Source organism: Syzygium oleosum, unplaced genomic scaffold, assembly GCF_021117445.2.
Source record: "Syzygium oleosum isolate NSW1041296 unplaced genomic scaffold, Sole_v2.1 Sole_v2.02, whole genome shotgun sequence".
Lineage (NCBI taxonomy): Eukaryota > Viridiplantae > Streptophyta > Magnoliopsida > Myrtales > Myrtaceae > Syzygium > Syzygium oleosum.
This window is the reverse complement of record NW_026607486.1, coordinates 22,939,075-22,961,936: the sequence shown is the minus strand read 5'-3', so window position 1 is coordinate 22,961,936 and position 22,862 is coordinate 22,939,075. Positions and strand designations below refer to the sequence as shown.

Genomic DNA, 22,862 nt, shown 5'->3' with positions numbered 1-22,862 from the left:
TGAATTCTTGATTGTACTTCCTAGAATAGTATGTGAGTCAATACTAACTAAATGCAGAGTTCATTAGAATCGAGAAGTGAAGGATCGAAGCCAACTCTCATTGCCTTCCTCATATATACACACTTCTCTTTTGTTGGCCACTGCACGGCAATATACACCATGCTGGCATATGCAATCACTCTTCAGCATAATGGCAAATCCCTCATCTGTAGCTCTTATCATCGTACATATCATCTCCGACAAGTTGCGTATTGCATAGTTCTACGTGGTAATCATGTTGCGACACTCGTATAGGAAATATCAATGTCGAGCGGCTCTTACTTTTATTTCTCTTAGAACATCATAGATATTTCTAAAACCCTATATTTACATAAATGATTATAGCCATTCAAAATCACGGCACAAGTATTTGGTAATTTTTGAATTGAAGGAAAAAGATGCTTCATCTACGTTTGTGAGATAGCCAACATGATTTTGTGCTTTTAAGGCTTCTCAAGAAGGCCTAAATCAGTGGATTGTTTTATCAATGAAAAGTCACATTCATTTACCGAACAAGGGACTTTCAATTCTGAGAACATGAATAACATCACTGGGTTCGTGTTTGTGGACCGTGGTTACAAAGGCGACGTACCTTTCGCGTTTTTGTGCATGGGTTCGAGCTAGTGTGGTTTCGCGTTTTTGTGCATGGGTTCGAGCTAGTGTGGCAAGCAACGACCATTTCATTTTCAACTAACACTCTTGGGCACCCAAATTGTACACAACACAACACACTTGGTACGTTAAGAATGGCAATGGCATAGTATAATAAGTCTGTGTGATTTAAGTTACATCACAAGTAAGTGATAAAAAGTTGGAATAATATATACTCAGAATATCTTTTTGTTGTTGTTAACCCTAGTTATCTCTTTAAGTCATGGATGCTCTTTATTTTAGGATCATAAAAACCCGACAAGAATGGTCAGGATACTTGGAATTTGCATGTTATTAAAACAAAAATGGGGCCGAGAAAAATAGTCTTTCGGTTTGCCTTTTCTAAATCATATTCATTTGGAATACACATTATTACCTTGTAAAATCTTGAACCACATCTGTAATTGCATTGAAGTCACAAAGACATAACATTGGAAATCATATTGAGTTTGCCTTACCATGCATTTTCTCCTCAAGGTTGGTTGAGCCTAGACAAATACGAACAACATTTCATAATCAGAGAAGAAGTATTTTCGCATACTATTAAAACAAAAATGGTGCTGAGAAAAATAATCTTTCTGTTTGCCTTTTCTAAATCATATTCATTTGGAGTGCACATTATTGCCTTGTAAAATCTTGAACCACATCTGTAATTGCATTGAAGTCACAAAGATTATAACATTGGAAATCATATATAGTTTGCCTTGTCATGCATAAAAACCAATCATGAAAATTACCTTCTGATTAGACATTTCTTTCTATTACATTTACGATAACTTGGATTACCTCCCTCTAGCTGTGTTGCTAGTTTTGCCCGTCTGCTAAAAGGGAAATTTGTGGCCACCATGTGGAAAAAGCTTCACTTTTCAAGTCCCATTTTTCCACCTTCACTCATGAATGCGAGGGGAAAAATCACAGCCAGCACTACTCTCTTTCTCTCTCCCTTTTCGTCTGTTATTTTTCCCACCCCTTCCTCAATTTCTAACTTTTGTACATGTCTCCAAGGAAAAGAAATGAATATTGCAAAAGGGGAGAAAAAGTAATTGAACCTTGTGCTGTCAATTATTATGATTCTCTCTCTGAACTTTTTCTGGAGAGAGAGAGAGAGAGAGAGAGAGAGAGAGAGAGGGAGCATATCTGGTCTAACTCTATACAAATATTTGAACTCTTGAAGGAGGAGGAAGAATACAAGAAACATATGGGCCGGATACAAATCCCCAAAAACATTATACGTTTACTTTCGCGATTATTGTTTTCTAGCATGGGGGTCCACCTTCTGCTCCTCTCCCTCACACATTCGCAGATCAAATCATGGATTATAAAACTTCCATCGTCATGATGATCATCAATCACCATAATTTCAATTATTTAAGGCAATGGAGAACCAGCCCCATTGAGATGAAAGAAGAGGGAGCATACATGTGGTGGTGGGACATGGCAAAAAGTTGATCCCTAATGATTTCATGGAATATGGTGAAAAAATAGAAGCAAAATATAGAAAAGAGGATGGAGGAGATCAAAAAAGAAAACACCTTTTTGAGAGGGAGAGAGATAGAGAGATAGAGAGAGAATTGACACTCTCCCACAACATCCATAATGCCTCAATCAAACCAAAACACAAAACTAAGCATCAAGTGACTCACTCTCCAATTACTAGACATTAAAGGTTTTAGGGAGATGGGCCCCATTTCCCTCCATCATTTTTTTTTTTTTGGTCGAATCCTCCATCATGTTTCAATCAGCCTGTGATCTTGATTTCTGATAAGCTTCTTCTTCCTTTTCTTCTCTAGGATTAGGATGCCAAGCACATGACAAGAAGTTTAAACAAAACCCAGATTTTTTGGGTGTATATTTCAACTTAATATTATCATAGTGCCCCCTCAAGCACTATATAAGTGAGCTTTAACTATGTTTTAAATTCAAGAAACAAACATAACAAGAACAAACACGCAAAATCATTTGTTTATCAGGCGAGTGGTTGAGCAAGTTTTGCGGCACATCAGATGAAAGCTAAACAATAATTTGAATGTGCGACAACTCATGGGGTCAATCAAATTCAAAATTAAAGTTTGTCCGGGGCAGTAATTCGTTCACGGTACAGGAATTGCAAGTGGGTTTGTGCTTCTTCATCGGGTCACTTCAGATTTCATTAGTGATTAAGCTTACTATATGAAGACGAATCAAAAGATTTAGCAAAAAGAGTTTTCTTGGGTCATTGACGGTATGAGTGAGCATAAGAGAGAACGTGCACTATTTGAAGCACAGATCTGGATCCACTTCGATATTCAATCACTCAGCTCTCCGCATACTCTCTCTCACTCTCTCTCTATCACTTCACTCCCTGCCACAGAGGGTGACTCCTCCTCTCCTACCAGTCTTTATTTTTATTGTTTTCAAAGGAGAGAGACGGGGAGAGTGACTAGTGAGAGAAAGAGAGAGACGGTAGAGAACTCTAGGTGGGTAGTGAGGGAGAGAGAGAGAGCTGATCTTTCTTTTCCATTTCAGCTTGACTGCCACCAACCTGGCCTCAGTTTCCCAAGAAACCACAGTGAGCAAATTTGAGCTGATAGGGTTGTTTTTGGTTTCTGCCATGGATGAAACCAGCCTAGAAACAAGGGCTTTGGGGTTTTATTTTTTGCAGCTATAACGTTTGAATTTTGACCAGTGTAGAAGAAGGAGAGAGAGAGAGCATTAAAGAAGGAGAGAGCCTGATCTTCTCGTCAGAAGCGAAAGAAGAAAGACCAGATTTTGATGGTAAGCCACAAGAGCAGTCAGTTACTGCTGCAGACTTCATTCATGCACAGAGCTTTTGTTTTTGAATTTCAGTTCTGGTAAGAACCAGAGAGAAATTTTGAAAGAAAGAAACAAAAAATATTGGCAAAGAAAGGTGTGTTAAGTGTTATTTATCGTTATTTCTTCATATGATTGATTGCTGCTACTTTTAGCCCCTCCTAGTTTCTTTATGAAGAAATTCAGCACAACCAACATGTCCTATTTTCTCTCTTTTTAACAAAGTATAATGAAAAGTAAACTCTTTCTTATATATTGTAATATTGTTCACTCTCATTTTTCCTCGTCGCCTGCTTTCAAGTTCCAACCCCCCCCCACACACGAGAATAGCTCTTTCTAGCACTCCTTTTAACGCCTCCTTTTTCTTTTGTTTGCCTTTTTTTTCTCCTTTCTTTTCTTGGTTTTTGCAGGATTATGAGAAAGATGGATGCTGGAATACTCAAAAGAACTCATCACACAGCTTCACAAGCTGAGTTGGTAGTAGGTGGGGTTTGTGGTTGAGAAAGAAGTTTTACTTACGGAGAGAGAGAGAGAGAGAGAGAGAGAGAGAGAGAGCAAGTGGTTCTCTCGCAGGCACGCTGAACTCAAAAGATCATCGCCAGCAAACCAGGTTTCAAGAGGGTTGGTGTGAAAAGGTGAAAGCCACATAGCCAGCCACCAAACAGGAACACGCACTTCACTCCATTCATTTCCATGGACGCATATGAAGCCACAAGGATTGTCTTCTCAAGAATCCAAAGTTTAGACCCTGAGAATGCCTCCAAGATCATGGGTCTCCTCCTCATCCAAGATCACGGTGAGAAGGAAATGATCAGGCTGGCTCTTGGACCAGAGACTCTGCTTCACTCAGTGGTCCTTAAGGCAAGGAAGGACATCGGCCTTCCGTCAAACTCTCCCTCAACGCCTTCCACACCTTCTTCCCCCTCTCCTTTCATTTCCACCAACCCCATCTCCATCTCCATCTCCTCCAGGCCTAAAGGAAGCAACTTTTCGCCATCTTCTCTCACGAATATCCACAGCCCATCTTCTTGGGGTGGTGGCGGTGGTGGTGCTTTCTCTGATCTGTCGAGTGGAGATGATTTGATCAATTCTTCCTCTTGTTTGTATGGAAATGGAGGCAGTGACACCATGATTGATGAGCTTCAGCTCCAAAACCAGCTCTCCTTCCTCAACGATAACTCCCCACCCCTTGGACCCACCAGCAACCCTGATATGTTCTGCCCCCAGCAGGACTTGCTGTCCAGCCCCACCGCCGTGTACGGCGGAGCGGCCACGGGCTGGGGCGCTTCGGTGCACCGGAGGAGCTGCTCGGTCAGCGATGTGTGCTCGGGGTCCTCAGAAGACCCATCTTGTGGAGCTGGGTGGAGGCCATGCTTGTACTATGCAAGAGGGTACTGCAAGAATGGGATCAGCTGCAGGTTCTTGCACAGTAGTGGACTTGGTGATACCGCTTCTGTGGTCGGCAGCCCGGACGGCAGTGCGTCCGCGGTTGTCGGCTCCCCGAGTAAGGTGGACATGATGGGTCAGTGCCATGAAGCTGTTCTGAGGTCCAAATCTGCTCAGCAGCAGAGACTAGCTGCTGCTTCTCAGCTCATAGGTTCTGCAACTTTCCCTTACTCTCCCAAGTCCATGAATTTGCTTCTCCATCACCAACAAAATGATGCTCATAGGTACGCTATGCATGTCCCTAAAGGGACGTAACATATGTATCCACAACGTCTCTTTCATGTTCATTTGTATGATATGATATGTTGAGGAACATATGTGGGCAGGGCTGCTGCTGCTGCTGCTGCTGCACTGATGATGGGTGAAGAATTCTACAAGTATGGCAGATCAAGGCTTGAAAGGAGTGATTTTTCAGTGAATGGTTGTGTGAACCCAGCTTCTAGGCAGATTTACTTGACTTTCCCAGCTGACAGTACTTTCAAGGAGGAAGATGTTTCCAACTATTTCAGGTGAGTAATGTTTTTCTCTAGCAAGTTCATTTGGAGGTTTTTCTTTTTCCGGTTTCTGATCTTTTTCAGATCAAGAACTTTGTTTTGACTGTTCAATTGTCTTATATGGCTGTTGTATGAAGCAACTTTGGGCCGGTGCAAGATGTGAGAATTCCTTACCAGCAGAAGAGGATGTTTGGCTTTGTTACATTTGTTTACCCAGAAACGGTGAAGCTCATTTTGGCCAAAGGGAACCCTCATTTTGTTTGTGATGCTAGGGTTCTTGTCAAGCCTTACAAAGAGAAGGGGAAAGTGCCAGACAAGTTCAGGCACGTTGTCTCACTTTTCCTGTTTGGTTCTTTTGACATTTGCCTGTCCATTGTTTGCTTGAGTTGATGACAGGAAATGAGCTCAAGTTTTAGTCTTTTGTGGTGTTTTTACAGGAAGCAGTCCCAACTGGTGGAAAGGGGTGATTTTTCGCCTTGTGGAACTCCGACCGGGTTGGATTCGAGGGCGGGACCGTTTGACCTCAACCTCGGTTAGAATTTTAACATGAGTGGGATTTTTTATATTGTGAGACGAGTCTTGGGCTGTTCTTAACTTCCCTTTTTTTTTAATCTGTAATGCAGGAGCGAGGACGTTTTACAATTCTCAGGACATGCTGTGGAGGAGGAGATTCGAGGAGCAAGCTGATCTCCAACAAGCCCTTGAACTCCAGAGTCAACGGTTGATGAATCTGCAGCTTCTGGATGTCAAGAAGCATCATCATCAGAGGGCTCTCTCAACTGGCTCACCCATTCCATCTCCTACTCAATCGCCCACTTTGTTCAACAATCCAACGTTCCTTAACATTCCTTCGGTTCGTAGCCTGGGCGTCACGGAAGGTATACCTGTTCATCTTAGGCTATGTTCATTCAATTTTTGCCCAGTTGATTTCGTTTGGCAAATGCAGTACTGATATTAAGTTCCTTTCGTTATTTGATGCAGAGAATGGCTCTAGCCCTGGCTTATCCGACAGTCAGCCCTTGAACTACCAGTCTGTGATTGTCTCTGCTGGGAAAGATTTGACTGGAAGTGAGAAGAGCAATGGGAATGACAAGGAAAACTCCCACAATGAAGATGGAGGCTTGGCTGAAAGGTATATGTGGAAAACAAATATGCTTCTGCTTTTGACAAATGAATTGACTTTTCTTGAGCAAATAGCGTGCTTGCTTGAGTTTCTAACCACTGCTTTAGTGCATTTTCTTACTATGACCAATTCAGAGAAACTTTTGTAAAATGATGCAGTTTGGAGCATAACCTTCCTGACAGTCCCTTCGCATCTTCTACCAAAGCCTCCACAGAGTATATCTATTCCTTTACCAATGTAGTCGGCGAGGCTGAAAAGGACGGTGCAGGTTCGGCTTCATCTTCTCCTCCTAACAGCAATAACCCTGTTTCTTCGCCCTTAATCCCGGGCACCTCCGCCATGGACATGGCATCTTTCAAATCTTTCAACTGCCAGATTCCTAGGTATGATTTTATCCCAAGATTGCATAATCTAAAGCTTACATACTGAAAAGAACAGATCAGAATTAATATGCTTTTAGAAAGCAAGGACAGTAATTTGTCCTCCAAACTTCTCAGATTTTCCTCTGGTCATGGAGCCATAGGAATGTATGCCGGTGCCGGAGGGCCGACGTGCCCGGTGGGTATATAGCTAGCTCTTCCTTGACTGAGGTAATTTTTCCTTTGATCTGCCTTTTATTGTTAGGCTTTTTGAGTGGCCACTTTTCACTGAGCATGGTTGTTTCTTTTCTGCTCTGTCTGAACAATTGCAGGAAGATTAACAACAATAACCAAACAAACCTTTATCAAGAGCAGATCTGTAGAGAATTAGTACCACTACCATCACCACCACCACTACCTCAATTATCCATAGTATACTACTGGATACCATACAAAAATGCATACGTAAAAAATGACTAAATGAAGTGGGATACCCCAATCTCCTTTGTTTGTGCTATTTTCACATGTTTTTTCTAGTTGCAATTTGGACCACCAGGAGAATTTTACAGTCTATGTGTAGTATTTTAAAACTCACAGAGCTGCAAATCTCTTCTTCCCATTTTCAAGTTTTTACTACGTCCCCTCCTTTGGGAGGGTGGCAGAGTCCATAATTAGCAACAGAGTCTTCTATTAGTTTGTGTTGTTAGGGTACAAGAAAGATCAAATCTTTGTACAGCAAGAAGAATCGGAGAATTCAAAGAACCGGGGAGTGGCCAAAAAGGCAAGAAGTGACTACAAGGGCAGATTTTTCATCCCATAAATGGTAATTTGGAAATGAAAAGGAGGGGATAGATTTGAAGGGGAGGAGAGGATGATGGGAGAGGCAGAGATTAATAGAGTTTTAGTCAGTCAGCTGAGTTTTCAGGTACAAATTTGTAAGGTTGATTATTAATGTTTGATGTTTACTGTAGCTGTTTATTATACAACAGTTTGTGTTCAACTACTCATGTGGATCAGACAGACAGAGAAGGAACTAGTGAAAGATCAGCAACCAAAAAGAAAGAAATCAGTTTCTCAATTTTAAGAAAGGGCTGAGCTCTCTGTCTCTCTCTCTGTCTCTCTCTCTGTATCCTGTCTCTCTTGGGTGGGTGTGTTGCCTTTAAATTTAGAAAAGTTTGTCTCTTTATTATTATTTTGCCCATATATGATATCTTTAGGTGTGAGTGACATGATAACATATGCAAATGTATGTGGGTGGTGGGGTCAACAGAACAGGCCTTTCATCGTGCCATTCATGGAGGGAATGGGCCCCACAGAACCCAGTGTGTCACAGTGATCTCACATGGGGGTACTGACACATTCACGGTGGGTCCCCCTTGCTCCTTAAAATATTAAGTATAATTGATGCCAGGGTGTGTAGGGTCTCTCTCACACACCACCAACAACACACCCCATGTGAGAGATGCTGCAACTCTCTCTCTCTCTCTGCTGCATAATCTTTTAATGGGGTTCTTGAATAAGAGGAAAGGACGTGCACAGATCTAAAAGTAGATGTTGATGCCACACGTATGGCAAAAGTGCACGGTGTGTTGTTGCAGGAATCTTTTCTGGGTCTGTTAACAAAACTCGTGAGTGTGTGCGACAGTCAGTGAAGCTTGTGATTCCCTCTTGTTTTCTCACTCCTTTTCTATTTTATCCCCCACTCCCTCTCGACACTTCTTTCCCCCTCCTTGAACCCAAAAAAGGCTAAAAATTTAGCTATAATCTAATCTTGTCTTAATCTTAGATAGATCACGTACCTAATTAAAGTAAGGGGACTGGCCTGCAAATTTCCCCTGCCGGGGGTAGTCCTTTATCATTGATAGCTGAGAAATTGGATAGTGGCACAAAAAAGGTTCATTGCCAAAGGAAAAAAAAAAATTAAAGTACGGAAAGACGGTAGAGACAGGCTGGCAAAGTAAAGACAGAGACATGCAAATGCCCAATCTATCATTGTTTTGCTGTTTTTAACTTTATTTTATGTGAGGGAGTGATTCATTTCAAACTTTAGTGGAAGTTTTCAAAAGTGTGACCAAGTTTAACTTTCTTGATTGACGGAGGCTGCTTTTTTCGTTTGAGGAAAGAAAGTTCTTCGTGATTAGGGGGGTTTCAATGTTGGGGGCGATGATGGCCCAGAAGAGTTTTGCTGTAATAAAGAAGATAAATCATGTACACAATCTGATGAAAGACATGTTTGTCCCCGGCTCAATAAAATATGTTTGGAGTGAGAGTTATGGTGGCTTACGATTCTATACAATGATGGGTTGGTAAGAGAGCGCTTGGTGTGGCTAGTCTACCGATTTTTGATTCAATGAAATGAGGCTCTCTTGGGTCTACATCCAATGCATGGTGTGAAAACTTATGCAGGAGGAAGATGCAATACCGATAAAGAATTGCTCAAGGGTCATCTAAATTTTGTTGGCTTGGTTGGTCGTCTATGAAATCATATCTGGGCCACGGAACAACACGTCATATCGACAGAATATTTCCCTTTCTTGGCTGAACACGCATACCTCCAGAATAATAAAGAGCGAAGCAGGGTCACAATAGTATGAGATCAATTACTCTGATCAAGGATTTGACCTCGATTTTATCCCCTTTAATCTTTTGTTGTCGGCGAACATTTCACCCCTTATCATGCTAACTCATCTTGCAAATGGATGTGACTTCGGCAACACATTTATCCTCCATCAACAAGGTAGATTCAACTTATCAATGCCGGAATCGTACCAAAGTAATGGACCATCCCTTGCATGTGCACCATTAAACTAACAGAATGGATCTGCCAAATAGTTTCCTCCTGCAATATCCATACTCCAACACATACAAAATTTTCTGTTTGAACGCAATCCCTTGAATCATCCTGTCAGGTTCATTAATCTCTCATTGGTTCATTCTCATACAACATTGCTCGCGATTCTGTACATGCCAGACCCTCAAGAAAGTATACTTATTCATGGATTTAATGAGAGAGGTGTGATAAGGTTACGGAGAATAAACTACAACCTGTTTGTAAGTTCCCTAATGAGATGGTTTCTCTGCATTTCCCTTTACAAATAACTTGCTAATATCTTCAGTGACAACATTGCTCCTGGGCAAAAAAAACAAGCACCAACTCATCAGTCTAAATACTTTCTTGCATCCACACAAAACAAAGTTTGAGAAACTGATCACTAAAACTCCCAATTAGTTACAAGATGAAAGTATTGTCTTTAAATCACCGCGGAAGATTAAGGGCCTGTTTGGCAACTTGCCAAATAGTAATTGATTCTGTTCTTTTGTTCCCAGAATCAGTTTGGGAACAGAAATCCGTTTGTTAAATTTTTTGTGCCCGGGCACAATTTTGCAAAAAATTGTGCCCAGAATCAGTTTTGGAACAGAATCAAGAATAAAAAAAAAGTAGCTTCTTGATTCTGGAACAATTTTTTCAGAACTGATTCTTCTTGGTTTTTTTCTTTTTTTTGGTTGTTCTTCTTCTTCAGCCCCGCCACCCGCCGGCCGCCGGTGAGGGCGTCTCGGCCCTCCCCGGTGGCCGGCAAGGGCAGTTCGCGGCCTCGCCCAGCCAAGGCGAGGCCGACCTCGCCGTCGCCACCAGCAAGGCCGGCGGCGAGGGCCGCAATGCCCTCGCCGGCCCTGGCCTGTGGCCGGTCGCTGGCGCCGGCGGCCAGCCATGGCCAAGAAAGGAAGGGGAAAGAAAAAAAAAAGATAAAAAAAGAAATAAATATTAAAAAATTCAAAATATTATTAAAATATTATTAATAAAAAGAAATTTTGTGTAGTTACCAAACGCATTTTTGTTCTTTTTCTATCCTAAGAACAAAAATTTTTGGCAATTACCAAGCGCCTTCAAATGCTTAGAAATTGTTTCTGGGCACAAAATAAAAAAGAATCATTTCTGCCCAGAATCAGATTCTGGGCACAGAATGGTTGCCATGCGCAGCCTAAACTTATGAAGGTCCAGCATCAATAACCATCCAAATTCTAAGTCACGGTTCTAAACCTCTAATGTTGGGCCAGAGGTCGATCTAACTCCGGGGAGACAGATTGTGGAAGTTTATTCAGAGGTTGATCTAAGAAGTCCCGCAGACAAATTGCATGTCTGTCATATTGCACACACTCATGTTAGGGTACTTGCATACATATTGGTACTTGTATCAAGGTGTCCGAGTTGACTCAGTCGACACTGATTCAACTCAGTTGGTGTTTGTGTTCTTGTTCAGGTTTTGTTCTATAAAACTGCTTGTGTATGTACACGCCTGTATTAGTAATTTGTCTGGAATATTAATATAATCATCTCTTCAATTTCAGAGTTACTTTCCAGTGATCTTTTTGACTAATTTTTTTCCAAATTCTGCAGCTCTACAATTTTACTTTTCTTTAACGAAAAACACCGTAGATCTAACAAAATATACAAAAATTCACATGTAGAATCATAAATAATTTTTTCATGACTTTCTAAACCTATAATATCCTTTTTCCTGCCTTCACATTTTTAGAGGGAAAGTAGAAAAAATAGGAAAAAAAGCACTTTTTTGACAAGAACGAAAAAATCTTAATTGCTGAGCAAAAGACACAATGTAATGTAGATGTCAAAGACTCAAAGTCTAGTACGAACTAACCTTCCACTAAGCTGAGGAGGAACCAGTAGTCCACCAACAGTATCTGGAACATTCTTCAAATTGGGTAATGTTCCCCTTGGCACTTTGTTGCGGGGAACAGATGAAGATAGCGAATGAGACTCTCTCTTTCGCAGAGCACTTTCAGCCCTTGCTGCTGCAACTCTAGAAGCATGGTCATCACCACTCAACGGAGAAGCCAATCCAGCTGGACCATCCAACAAAAGGGAAGCATCAGGAAGCTTCTCAACAGGGGGCGCTGGTATACCTGCAGTGGTTTCTAGCTGATGGTCTGATGCATATGATGATCCCCTATACACAAGACAAGTGAAGATTACAAACCGAGAACACTCAAACCTCGTCATATACAGCAACAATTGTAAAGTTGTGGCAGATCACAAAAAAAACATATACCAAATCTCTTACAGATCACTAGGAAAAAAAGTCCTACCTATAGACCATACTAAGATCACTAGGAAAAAAAGTCCTACCTATAGACCATACTAACTGAAAATGGATAAAGTGGATAACTATTCCAATTTTGCCCTTTTAGTATAGCCAATCTCTCATGTTCATCTAGCTAGTAATAGGAAACTTACTTAAAGTACGGAAACTAAGCGTCTCTCTCTCTCTCTCTCTCTCTCTCTCTCTCTCATTCTTTTTCCCTCACTACCATCAACCTTTTTGAGACATTTCATTGAGCTTCATATACTTGTAATTACCCACCCATAAAGTAATTAGCCCAAGATCCTCACCATACAAGTGACACAAATCTTTGATGCCAACAATCAGTCAAATCAAATAGGCTAAGGCAGTGAGCATAACTTCTAAACAAAGGGGATAAAACAACTCACCATTGTTAAGAAATAGAAAAGCATATTTGCCAAATCGACAGTGGGATCAGACAATTATTCTCCTATCGGCTGCAAATTCTTAAACTTTTACTCTTGAATGGAACCACTTACAGAGTGTCTCCTTCTGCATCGACCTCTAAAGCAATGTAATCTTCTCTTTTAGAGCAACTTCTCAGATTATAAAGATGTATTTTAAGTGCATCAACTTCCAAATTGAAGAAACCAAGACATGCAATCCATGGGCAAGATCACCCTCTCCAGCCATGGTGCACAATGTCCTTACATTACAAATCATGACGTATGACCTATTCTTCACCAGTTCCCCGAAGTTACCACCTTTTATTTAATTTTCAAAGTGGAAACCCTGTGTAGGGAAGAGGAGGAAGTTTGCACCTTCAATTACGAGAATGGTATTTGCTCGATCATAATCACCACAGAAGGAAAAGACTGAATCATTGACATGTTGGAGCACAAAGCAAAATCAAATGAAGTTTGATACAAGAACCAGCTAACAAAATAGCCAAAGTCGAGCGACAACATTCGATTAGTTCGCGTCAAATCTCCCAAGGTCCAAGAATTGAAAAGAAAACAAAAAGACAGAACTTGAGGCTCATCACCTTGATTATGGCAGAGCAATACTAGGGCGCGTTTATCAGACGAGTTGTCAATAGAAGCTATGAACAACCATCAACCGGAACACCCACCTAACTAATTCTATCCGAGCCGAGGATCTAGGGCACAGTTGCCATGCCTCATGTGTCAGACACTATACAATCAGGATACAAAACACTAGACCAAGAGAACGGACGCCATCGTCGACACTGGCTATACCGCTAATTGCTAAAATGCAGGATTCACAATCGCCAAGTGTTGGGTAGTTTGGATGAAGCTCGCATTGAGCTGGGGAAGAAGAGGGAATACGCGTCCGAAATGTTGGAAGTAAATCTACCAAGATGAACGAGGGAAAAACGCGGTCTTTCAGATCCAAGTTCGTTTCTTTAGAATCAGGAAACTTACCGGGTCTGAGGAAGAGGTGGAGGAGAAGGCTGGGGTTGAGCAAGTTGGGGTCTTGGGGCTTCTGGGTCCTTTCCCGTTCCCTCTACTTCTCCTTGTTCTTCGTTGTCTTCAACGTCGGAAACGTCTTCGTCGGAAGAAGCATCGTAGTCCACCAGAGACATCTCTCTCTCTCTCTCTCTCTCTCTCTCTTCTCTCTGTCTGTGTCTGTGTCTGTGTCTGCGTCTGCGTGGTGGGGTTGTGGGGGGATGATGGGGCGCCTGTTATTCGACCCGTCCCATGTCGGCGGAGCGCACGGGAAGGAGGAGGAAGCCGAAAACCCAGCAAAAGGAATGCTTTCGAGCTAAATTAACAAAAGAAAATAATGCAGACGTTCGTTCAAGGAACAAACTTTATGAAAGTTCGTGGTTTTCAGCAAAAAACCAACCGTACTATTTCTTGATATATGATAATTAAAGAAGATTTCTCCGTTTGTGAACGTATCAATCTTACTAGAAAGTATCAGATTCTGTATCTATGGTGAAAGATAGCCGAATGAATTGGCCTATATAGAGGGAGTTTGGAGCATAGTTGCTTGCCACTCTCCAAACCATCTATATATCACAACAACTCTAATTTTGTGAAAATTGGAACCGACTTTGAAGTTCGTTTGTCATCGTATGGAAAATAGTTCTGGTTCGCACGTCAAGCACTGCTGGAGCCGGCGAAAATCGGATACATAGATCTTGTGGCGCGGGTCATTCAGATCATTGTTAAAATTTTCAGCGGTTCGATACGAATATGCAAAATGCTCTGGTGACTTTTCAATTTGCTTCCACTCTTTAATCAAAAACTTCAATCTAAGAAAGTTGATAATGACCGTACAATTCCTAACCTACCTTGCCAACCGGGCCATTTTCTTAACTCCCTCCAAACAAGCCTTACTCTAACAGGCATAGATGCATCACAACATGCTAATCACCCATTTAGAGATGGATTAGTACAAAGGTAACAGATCCCAGTTGACACACAACACATTCCCAACGACCACCATTTTAGAAAATTACAAGCGACGAGGGACCATCTAATTCCCATTGATATTCAGTCCAGTACCAAAAATGGCTGCAACTGCATGCAGATGGAAGTGCATCTTATCAAGGCTGTTGCCCGAGAAGCGATGGCCTGTAGAATGCATGGCTTTGAGCTATCTCGATGCGATCTCGAGGATCGTTCATGGATTCATCCCTCAATGCTTGAAGAATAGCTTCTGGTGGGAACTCCCTGCAAACAAAGTGATAATATCACATTTTGCTCTGTACTCCCACATCATCAATGATATATCAAAGGTACAAAGCAAAGTTTCAACGGAATCCTAAACCCTAGTCTATCTGGTTCACTGGACCGCACATTTAGACACATTACCACCAAAGGGCTTGCTCATAGATGGAAATCAACATCTTTGCTACAACTCATCCATTCTCATGAGATATAATACGCACGCATACGGTCCGGTCATCTTCAAATATTTGCGCAAACGATTCACAGAGAGTGGCTATCAAGCCCACGAGAGACACAGATCCATCAATTCACTTGGGTATACTGCCTTCAATTTCTCTGATACAACGAAAGAGAAAAGGGACCCAGAAGAGGCACGAAATATAGGAGCTTTTATTACCTCAGAATAAGAATTTTGTATAGCTTCTTCAAGATTGGGCACAGCTCCACAGGAGCAACTGGTTTCTTTTCTTCGGGATGCAGCACACTTAAGCATGGCTCACTCAGCAGCTCGTAAAAGGCTTTCACGGCCGAGACTCCCTACAATCACAAAAACAAGGCAGAGCAATTGCATCACATAGTAATTTAGAACACGTGCCTTCCCTATCGATAAAGCAAAGTATTGTACTAAGAAATGTAACAGTGGACAAAGAATTCTTCCTGGAGCCCTCTCAATTCCAAGATTCATCACCCAAAAGCACTGGACTATCCAGTACTTTGAATAAGATATGCATATACTATTTTATTTGGTTATATGTCCATCTAATTAGGAATTGAAAATGGTGACACGTGGTATAGATCTACCCTGAAGACATGATGATTGGAAGACACTTTTTTGACTAGCTCTTTCCATTCAAAGACATCCACCAAATTCTGAAGTAAAAGTTCTCATATTTACAGAATCTCAAATTCAAAAGTTTCTATCAACAGCACCTAAAGATGATTGAGATTGAATACCTGAATCATCCCCTTCCCCTTGATATTATCACCCATCTCAAGTTTCAGCTCCCCACAAGCTAACTTTTGTCCATACCATGCATTACGACCCTTCAACAGAGTTACGTATGTGTCTGCCAATAAAGGCCCAGCAAGTTTCTCAGGTTCCTCTGCCAACAGATGTGTGATGAATATCATCTCTGACGTACAATGTGCAAAATATACTGCTTTGCTGGTGGCACTTTCCTTTGTCAGAGCTGCAATCATACCTGCGAAGTTCAAGTTGAGAGGAGCTGTAAGAGGTGCAATTGCAAATTGTATAGCTTGTCAAAACTTCAAACCTAGTATACTAAGGCTCCTAAACAAAAGTGGAGGAATGAACTATCGATGATTTGTTAGGAGAAAAGGGCATTTCGGCAGAACCACATTTTTCCCAAGCCTAAGAGTAAAAGTGCCAAGCAAACAATTTTACCTGCTCCAATGGCATAAACATTCTTTAAACCACCCATAACTTCATGAGTAACAAGGTCTCCATTGTCCCACACTATAAAGTGGGTCTGCCTCAAAAACTTTGCCAAAGGCTTCCTCCACTTTGCAGATCCACATATTCGAGCATTGGCATATTCCTTGTTGTATATCTCTGAGGCAATATTTGGTCCTCCGAGGTATAAAATGTTCTCTAGTGGCACTCCAGCTGCAAGAACCATGATAGAGACAATATTGAGAAGATAGTACCCTTGAGAAGATAGTTGTCCACCATTCAAAGACAAGGACAAGAGGAACCGGGACAGAAAAAAGTAGTGTCAGACTTCTCCAGATAATTCTTTTTGCAAGGAGAGCTTTCTCCATGTTAAGCAGGCTGCTTCTTTTTGCCCATTTGGCCAGTTAAAAGAGTATCAAAAGTGGAAACGGAAATTTGAAGTTCTGTGAGCCGAAGCATCGCAAGGAACAGGAACGGATCCTCGAAAATGCTAATATTATTCGTTTCTTCAAAAGCAGATTATGCCATGTGAAGAAATGGGATTGGATATTTTCAAATGGCCAGAGGCAAAACCAGCATTCATATCTTCAATGCGATATTTCATTAAACAATGTGCTCCTCAATAAGCAAATGAGAAACAAAACGAACACCAACAGAGAATCTTTAATAGCCTGTTTCAGCTGAAACATGAATGCCAGATCCCAATAAAACCAACTTCACATAGTTTACAAGCGGAGAAGCTCTCTGCCTTAACCTTTAACAAGTGTAACGGGCGGAACAAAGAAAGACCAGTTATCAAGAAGGGGGTGCTGTAGCACTTGCATTGTGAATCATCCTAATCGGACAAGTATTTTGATTTTATCACCCATACCATAAATGGAGTTACTTCGTTAATACAACAGAAATACAACAGCCGAAGTATGTTAGTCTGAGAAAATGGATACTAGGCCTACCGTGCAACAGACAGCAATGTCTAGTTGGTCAAGAAACTGGAAAGGAGAAGGGCTTACTTGCTCGATTAATCATTTGGGTGGGAGTAATCACACGGGGCTCAGTCTCCAACTCTGCCTCCACACCCTTTGCCAAGGATATGATAACAGGCATTGTAATCCTTTCTTTCCAATACCTACTAATTTCCTCAAACACCTGGCGGGTCTCTGTTGATGGCAACCCATTCACTACGATGTCGGCATCCCACACAGCCTCCTGCAAACTGGTGACGACCTTCATAGGGCAAAGAGGGGTGTCGATCATGTTCAAGCAGAACCCGTCTTTCAAAATCTCGTCCGCAAACAATGTCCTGTCACCTAATCTCGCCTCAACATACTTCAAGTATGCGCACCTCCTAATGAGCCGCCTCAACACATCCTCCCTCGAATTGATCACTTCGAACAAATGCTCGGCCGTGGCTTTATCGATTGATCTTCCGGGCCTCCTCCAAATACGAATCAGAACTTTCTCCCTCAAGTGACCATAAGTATCTTGCAACATAGCAGTAAAAACACTGCCCCAAGCACCAGCTCCGACGCCAACAATCCTGAGCGGATCACCGTCTGATTTTCCCATGAGGCAACGGAGCTCATCCAGCTTCTCTTCGAGAGACCCATTAATACTCTGAATCGACCCATTTGAGTAAACATTATTAGTCATCTCTTCAGAGGTCTCCCCCATCTCTTCCTCTCTATTCACTAAGTTTAGCTCAACGCTCAGGGCAGATAAAGAACACAGGTTGAATTGAACACCCCGTTCCTAGGCAACTACACAGGTTGAATTGAACACAGGTTTCGCCTTGACAGGGTTTATGATTTCAAGAACCGCGTGGAAGATTAGTCAAAAACATGCAAAAACCAAGACCCAACTTTGAAAACACGGTGTTCGTCGTCTTCCTTTATATCAACCCCATCAAACCAAACTGTTCAAGGAACAAGGACAAACAAAGATCGAAAAGTGGGAAAGAGATGCACTCGACTTTCAATTCGGCGGATTATTCAACGCGGGGCACGTCGATCTCGAGTGCTCTTTGTCCGCATCTGCTCGTGCCATCCAAAAGATGCAACAGAGAGCTGAATTGAATTCGCAACGGGGGGGGAGAACTCGGCGAAGAGAACGAAGGGGGAAAGGAAAAAGAAAAAGAAAGCTTCGTCCTTCCACCCCGTTTTCACCGTCAACAAAACCCACTTCCGTACACGCGTGTCTCACGTAATTCTCTCTCGAGTCCCACCGTTTTCGCTTCGTGTCCGAAAACTAGAAATGAAGGCTATGGCGATTCTCCCGATTAAAAACGCGATCTTTAACCCAAAACAGAAAACGAAAGAAGGCAAAAGAAATAACCCATTAGTTGGCGTTTCTTGTTTCTTACGGGGATTGAAGTGAAGAAGCAGCTTCTTCGCCAAGCGCCTCCGACGCAACGCAGAGAGCCACCCTTGCGTGCACGGCTGAACATACTACGGGTGCGCATGGAATGCATTCCGGAACAGAACGGCGTTTGTTAAAAAATTTCCGGAATGCATTCTGGAGCGATTTTTGCATTACGGAATAAAAATGGATTTGTTAAAAATACTTGATTCCGAATGCGTTCTTGATTCCGAATGCATTTTGATTCGAATGAGTTTTGGCGAGAAAAGAGAAGCTACTTTTTGTAGCTTTTTGATTCCGGAATGCATTCTCTCTATTTTCTCACAATTTTTTTTTTTCAGAAAATGCATAAAAATTGAAAAATTCTAGAAAAATTCATAAAATTTTTCAGAAAATAAAAAAAGTCAGATTTAGGGAAAATACGAAATTTGGTGAATTTTTTTTTAAAAATAAAAAAAATCAAAAATTTCAAAACTTCACAGAATAGCTTAAAACACATGTGGCCACCCACTTTGAGTGAAATTTAAATTTTTTTAGGTGCAAAAAAAAATCAAAAATTTCAAAACTTCACAAAATGACTTAAAATACCTGTGGTCACCTACTTTTAGTGAAATTTAAATTTTTTGAGGTGCCCAAAAAAAATAAAAATAATAAAATAATAAAAATTTTCAAAACTTCACAAAATGGCTTAAAATACCTGTGGTCACCCACTTTAAGTGAAATTTAAATTTTTTTAGGTGCCCAAAAAAATAAAAAAAAATAAAAAATTTCAAAACTTCACAGAATGGCTTAGAATATCTGTAGCCACCCACTTTGAGTAAAATTTAAATTTTTTGAGGTGCACAAAAAAAAAAAATAAAAAAATTCAAAACTGCACAAAATGGCTTAGAATACCTGTGACCACCGACTTTGAGTGAAATTTAAAATTTTTTAGGTGCCCAAAAAAAATTTAAAAAAAATCAAAAATTTCAAAACTTTACAGAATGGCTTATAATACATGTGGCCACCCACTTTGAGTAAAATTTAAATTTTTTTAGGTGCAAAAAAAATCAACAAATCAAAACATTTCCTGAGCGAGAATTAGTCATGTTTTACCAAATGCATTTCTCCTCCATAAATCAATTTCTCGCAAGAATTCCGTAAATCAATTTATGGCAAGAATTTGATTTCTGGAGCAGAATGGTTACCATTCGCACCCTACGCAACCAATGCCGAAAGTTTCGTGCTTTCTTCATTCACAACCATGGGCGATTCAAAATTTCCTCAGGCTCTGCTTAAAATTTCATCCGCAAAATTGCAAAAAGACGGTTCCTTTGCATCACGGCCTAGCTCATGTTCATCGGATTCCTCGTACTCGAACAACATCGGAAAGGAAAACAGAGCTGGCCCATGTTGGTTTGTACCGAATTTCGCTCGTTCCAAATTCCATTCCGACGGAGAGACAGACATCCCCGGATGGCGAAATTCATGCATAGCTGGCAATGCTGATGAGCTAGCTTCCTTGACAGCAAAATTCGACAGGAATTTTACCTTTCGTTCGTCAAATAAATCAAAGGCCACAATTTAAAATAAGAAGATACAAATCCTTCTTTTACGTCATTAATAATTTCTTCGATGGTAACTTTTTCTATAAAAAAAAAAGAAAAAAAGTTTGGTTTCATGTTGTGAGGTTGAAAACGAAAAACGGCACCGATTTATAATTAAAGTTGCAAACTTTATCTCAATTGTGAACACAAAATTCTTGTCAGTAACATTTATACGTGACTAGTATTTGATTTATTATGTAAAAATATTATAATTTCCCCCAAGCGACGGGTTTTATCTTGATTATGAACATGTCTTTTTGGTAATTTTTTATCTGTGATTAGTAATTTTTCATTAATGTTAATGTAAAATAATATTATCGTAATCTTTAAAGAATTATTGCAATTTTTGGTAACGACGCATTTTAAAAATTTTATCCCCTTCTTTAATTAAGGCTATGGGATCGGGACAAGAACCGCCACGTGATCACACCGTTAGATGTTTCTGTTGAAACTCCCGCGCATCAGCTTCGTCGGCGTCCCATGTAACACTGCAACACCGACAGCACCCTCTGACACATCCGATGGATGCTTTCAACGCTTGTTTACGTGTGATTCTCGACAAGTTCGCTTGGGTTTTCGATGCGGAATGAGGGAGGAAATCTGTTCACTTGCTGGTGTTTTGCTGTCTCGTGGGTGAGCAGAATCATTTTCTTGCACGCGGACAAGGTGTTTGCTTAAATGCTTACGAGACTAACGTGGGTCTTCTTGGATATGTGGGCAGGAGTTGGATATAACTTGAATTGATAAGAGACCCGGTGAAGTGGCAATGTGGGAGCGCTGGATTTCTATGGCTGTCTGTTCATGGGCGCAGAGTATGCCATTTTCTTGAAATTCCCCTTGTTGAGTTAAAGAACTTTTCGAAGAAATCTCCACTGGAAAAAGGGTTATCTTTACGGGACCCTTGAGAATCCCTGTGGATAACAGTAACTAAGTTGAAGAAGACATCCGTGATTGATGGATGTGGAATTGATGGGTGCGTAAAATCGGTAATTCTGGTATCTAATCTTTCAGAAAGATCCGCCTTGTCACCAGGAAAGCGGCATCTAGTTTTGCAAGTTCTAAGGAGACAGCTGCATTCCGTTCCCTGGTCAATGCAGGCTCTGGTTCTAGGAGAACGGGAATAATGTAGGTTTCTGTGTCACTTGCTTTTTTGGTTGACTACGGAGTTGGAACTGTGTAACATTGTAGTATTCCCAAAGAGGAACCTCAGCGAGCAACTTTGATGTTGGTTAAGAAAACACCTGTCTTGTGGTTAGAACGTCACAGAAGCATTCTAATGCCACTTGTTCGTGTTGTCGAATCATTGGCAGCATGACTAGAATAAATGGTTGATAGTTTCCTTGAGATTTTTCAAGTCTTTACATGCATACCCTGTATAGTGCAATAGGTTCTTTTCAAGCGAATATTCCCTTTCAATTGGCAGTTGGGCCGTCACATTAGTAGGCGATGCCTTGATCTGCCAAGTGTCTTTGGCAGTTCCAATGGTCTGAAAAGTAGAGGGAAATTTTTGAGCCACTACATTTTAGGTTCAGTAAGGTGGTCCCTGGGGTCCGTCCACATCAACTTGAACATATCTACAAGTGCAGACTGGGCAGTGAGTCAGCAGAAACATGGATTCTGAGCACCATTGACTAACATGGCCCCAGTCATCCCGAGAAACAGATTCCAGAATATTTTGAGTGGAAAAGATCTTCTCACTCTTTTAAATCTCCTTTTTGTCTAGCTCAAAAGATGTTATCTTTTGACATTGTTGGATGGATACAAGTTCTAAATGTTCATTAGGGTAACATTGTTGCATAAAGCAGAAAATACGGTACATGATTGTTGGTGATACAAGAAAGCACAAAAAACTCATTGATAATCGAGTTGAATTTTAGAGAAAAGGTTTTGCTCTGAAGTCCTTACTATGTAATTTTGGATAAATACTAAATGCTGATGCGTAATTTGTCTGCTGATTCTGCTTTTAGTTGGTGATGATGGAGGTCAAACATGGGAGTCTGTCTTCTTTCCAGTGCAATTGTAACAAAGCTAGCAAGTTCATTGATTAAACAGATATTGGAAAATAACAATCATGGTTCCACTTTTTTCTTCTTCTAATGTTTCAATGAACTGTACGTGCAGCATTTGAAGCTCCGTTCCTTCATTGGGTAGACATCTCGCCCTTCGGTTTTGTGTGACTCGAGGACAACATCCACCCATTACCAGGGCTAATATCGAATGAATGTATCCTATAGTTAAATTGTTTGTTCCCACGGTTGTGTGGCACATCAAGGGATACACCAAATTTAGAGTTTGCTGATGTCTCAATACATACACCTTCACTCACGTATGTTCTGTTCCTCTACACTGAACTGTGATGGGCTTGATGGCAAACTCACTCAGCGAAGTGATGTTGCACGAGATTTTCGCTGAGATATTCTTAAATGCCCATCGTTACCGGGGCTTTACTCAGATTAGTGGCTTTAATGTGACCTATAGGACTCAGTGACAAAAGTCTGCACCTCATAACGGGAGATCGCTAGCGGGAACCTAGAGTTCGATCAATGAGCAATCTTATTTAATTAGCTATCCATTTAAACTTTAATTATCTGATGTGGAGCTCCTCCCAGTCTCATACTTCACCGTGCATTTAAACAATATTTATTGCTGCGGTTCCCCTGCATACAGAGTGCTCGTCTCGAAGATGCTCCTATAATCAGGGAAATGATATATTTGAAACTTTCAATGTTGTTGATAATAGCAATTATCACTCGTTAACATATTGTTACTTGTTACTTACCAAAAAAAAAACATATTGTTACTTGTCCGAAAGCTTTTATGGATGT

At 41.0% G+C, this 22,862-nt stretch overlaps 3 protein-coding genes and 1 long non-coding RNA gene across 9 annotated transcripts; 2 read left to right on the top strand and 2 right to left on the bottom strand.

Moving 5' to 3' along the window:
• Nucleotides 1-2,953: 2,953 nt before the first annotated feature.
• On the top strand, nt 2,954-7,990 carry LOC115684960 (zinc finger CCCH domain-containing protein 53). Of its 5 annotated transcripts, none has more exons than XM_030609926.2 (10): nt 2,954-3,444; nt 3,891-5,150; nt 5,253-5,435; nt 5,558-5,743; nt 5,858-5,952; nt 6,044-6,298; nt 6,402-6,552; nt 6,702-6,926; nt 7,041-7,133; nt 7,235-7,990. In XM_030609926.2, exons 2-9 carry the CDS (start codon nt 4,174-4,176, stop codon nt 7,111-7,113), a joined length of 2,145 nt encoding a protein of 714 aa, XP_030465786.1. In that variant the 5' UTR covers nt 2,954-3,444; nt 3,891-4,173; the 3' UTR covers nt 7,114-7,133; nt 7,235-7,990. The 5 variants fall into 5 exon arrangements, with proteins under 5 accessions (XP_030465786.1, XP_056164609.1, XP_056164608.1 ...); XM_056308634.1 differs by having other exon boundaries at nt 2,956-3,444; nt 3,891-5,151; nt 5,263-5,435; nt 5,558-5,747; nt 5,862-5,952; XM_056308633.1 differs by having other exon boundaries at nt 2,956-3,444; nt 3,891-5,151; nt 5,260-5,435; nt 5,558-5,747; nt 5,862-5,952.
• Nucleotides 7,991-9,724: 1,734 nt separating this feature from the next.
• On the bottom strand, nt 9,725-13,939 carry LOC115684961 (actin cytoskeleton-regulatory complex protein pan1). Its single transcript, XM_030609928.2, has 3 exons — nt 13,429-13,939; nt 11,561-11,869; nt 9,725-10,032 (listed from the first exon to the last, which is right to left on the bottom strand). The coding sequence occupies exons 1-3, from the start codon at nt 13,587-13,589 to the stop codon at nt 9,963-9,965; spliced, it is 540 nt and encodes a 179-aa protein (XP_030465788.1). The 5' UTR covers nt 13,590-13,939; the 3' UTR covers nt 9,725-9,962.
• A 282-nt stretch (nt 13,940-14,221) lies between these two features.
• On the bottom strand, nt 14,222-18,522 carry LOC115684897 (probable glycerol-3-phosphate dehydrogenase [NAD(+)] 1, cytosolic). Its single transcript, XM_030609840.2, has 5 exons — nt 17,107-18,522; nt 16,088-16,309; nt 15,637-15,884; nt 15,080-15,219; nt 14,222-14,685 (listed from the first exon to the last, which is right to left on the bottom strand). Exons 1-5 carry the CDS (start codon nt 17,765-17,767, stop codon nt 14,559-14,561), a joined length of 1,398 nt encoding a protein of 465 aa, XP_030465700.1. The 5' UTR covers nt 17,768-18,522; the 3' UTR covers nt 14,222-14,558.
• Nucleotides 18,523-20,324: 1,802 nt separating this feature from the next.
• On the top strand, nt 20,325-22,362 carry LOC130137526 (uncharacterized). 2 transcript variants are annotated; one of them, XR_008815940.1, is made up of 3 exons: nt 20,340-20,670; nt 20,759-21,162; nt 22,159-22,362. It is a non-coding gene; the product is annotated as an uncharacterized LOC130137526 (long non-coding RNA). The 2 variants fall into 2 exon arrangements; XR_008815939.1 differs by having other exon boundaries at nt 20,325-20,670; nt 20,759-22,362.
• Nucleotides 22,363-22,862: the final 500 nt, after the last annotated feature.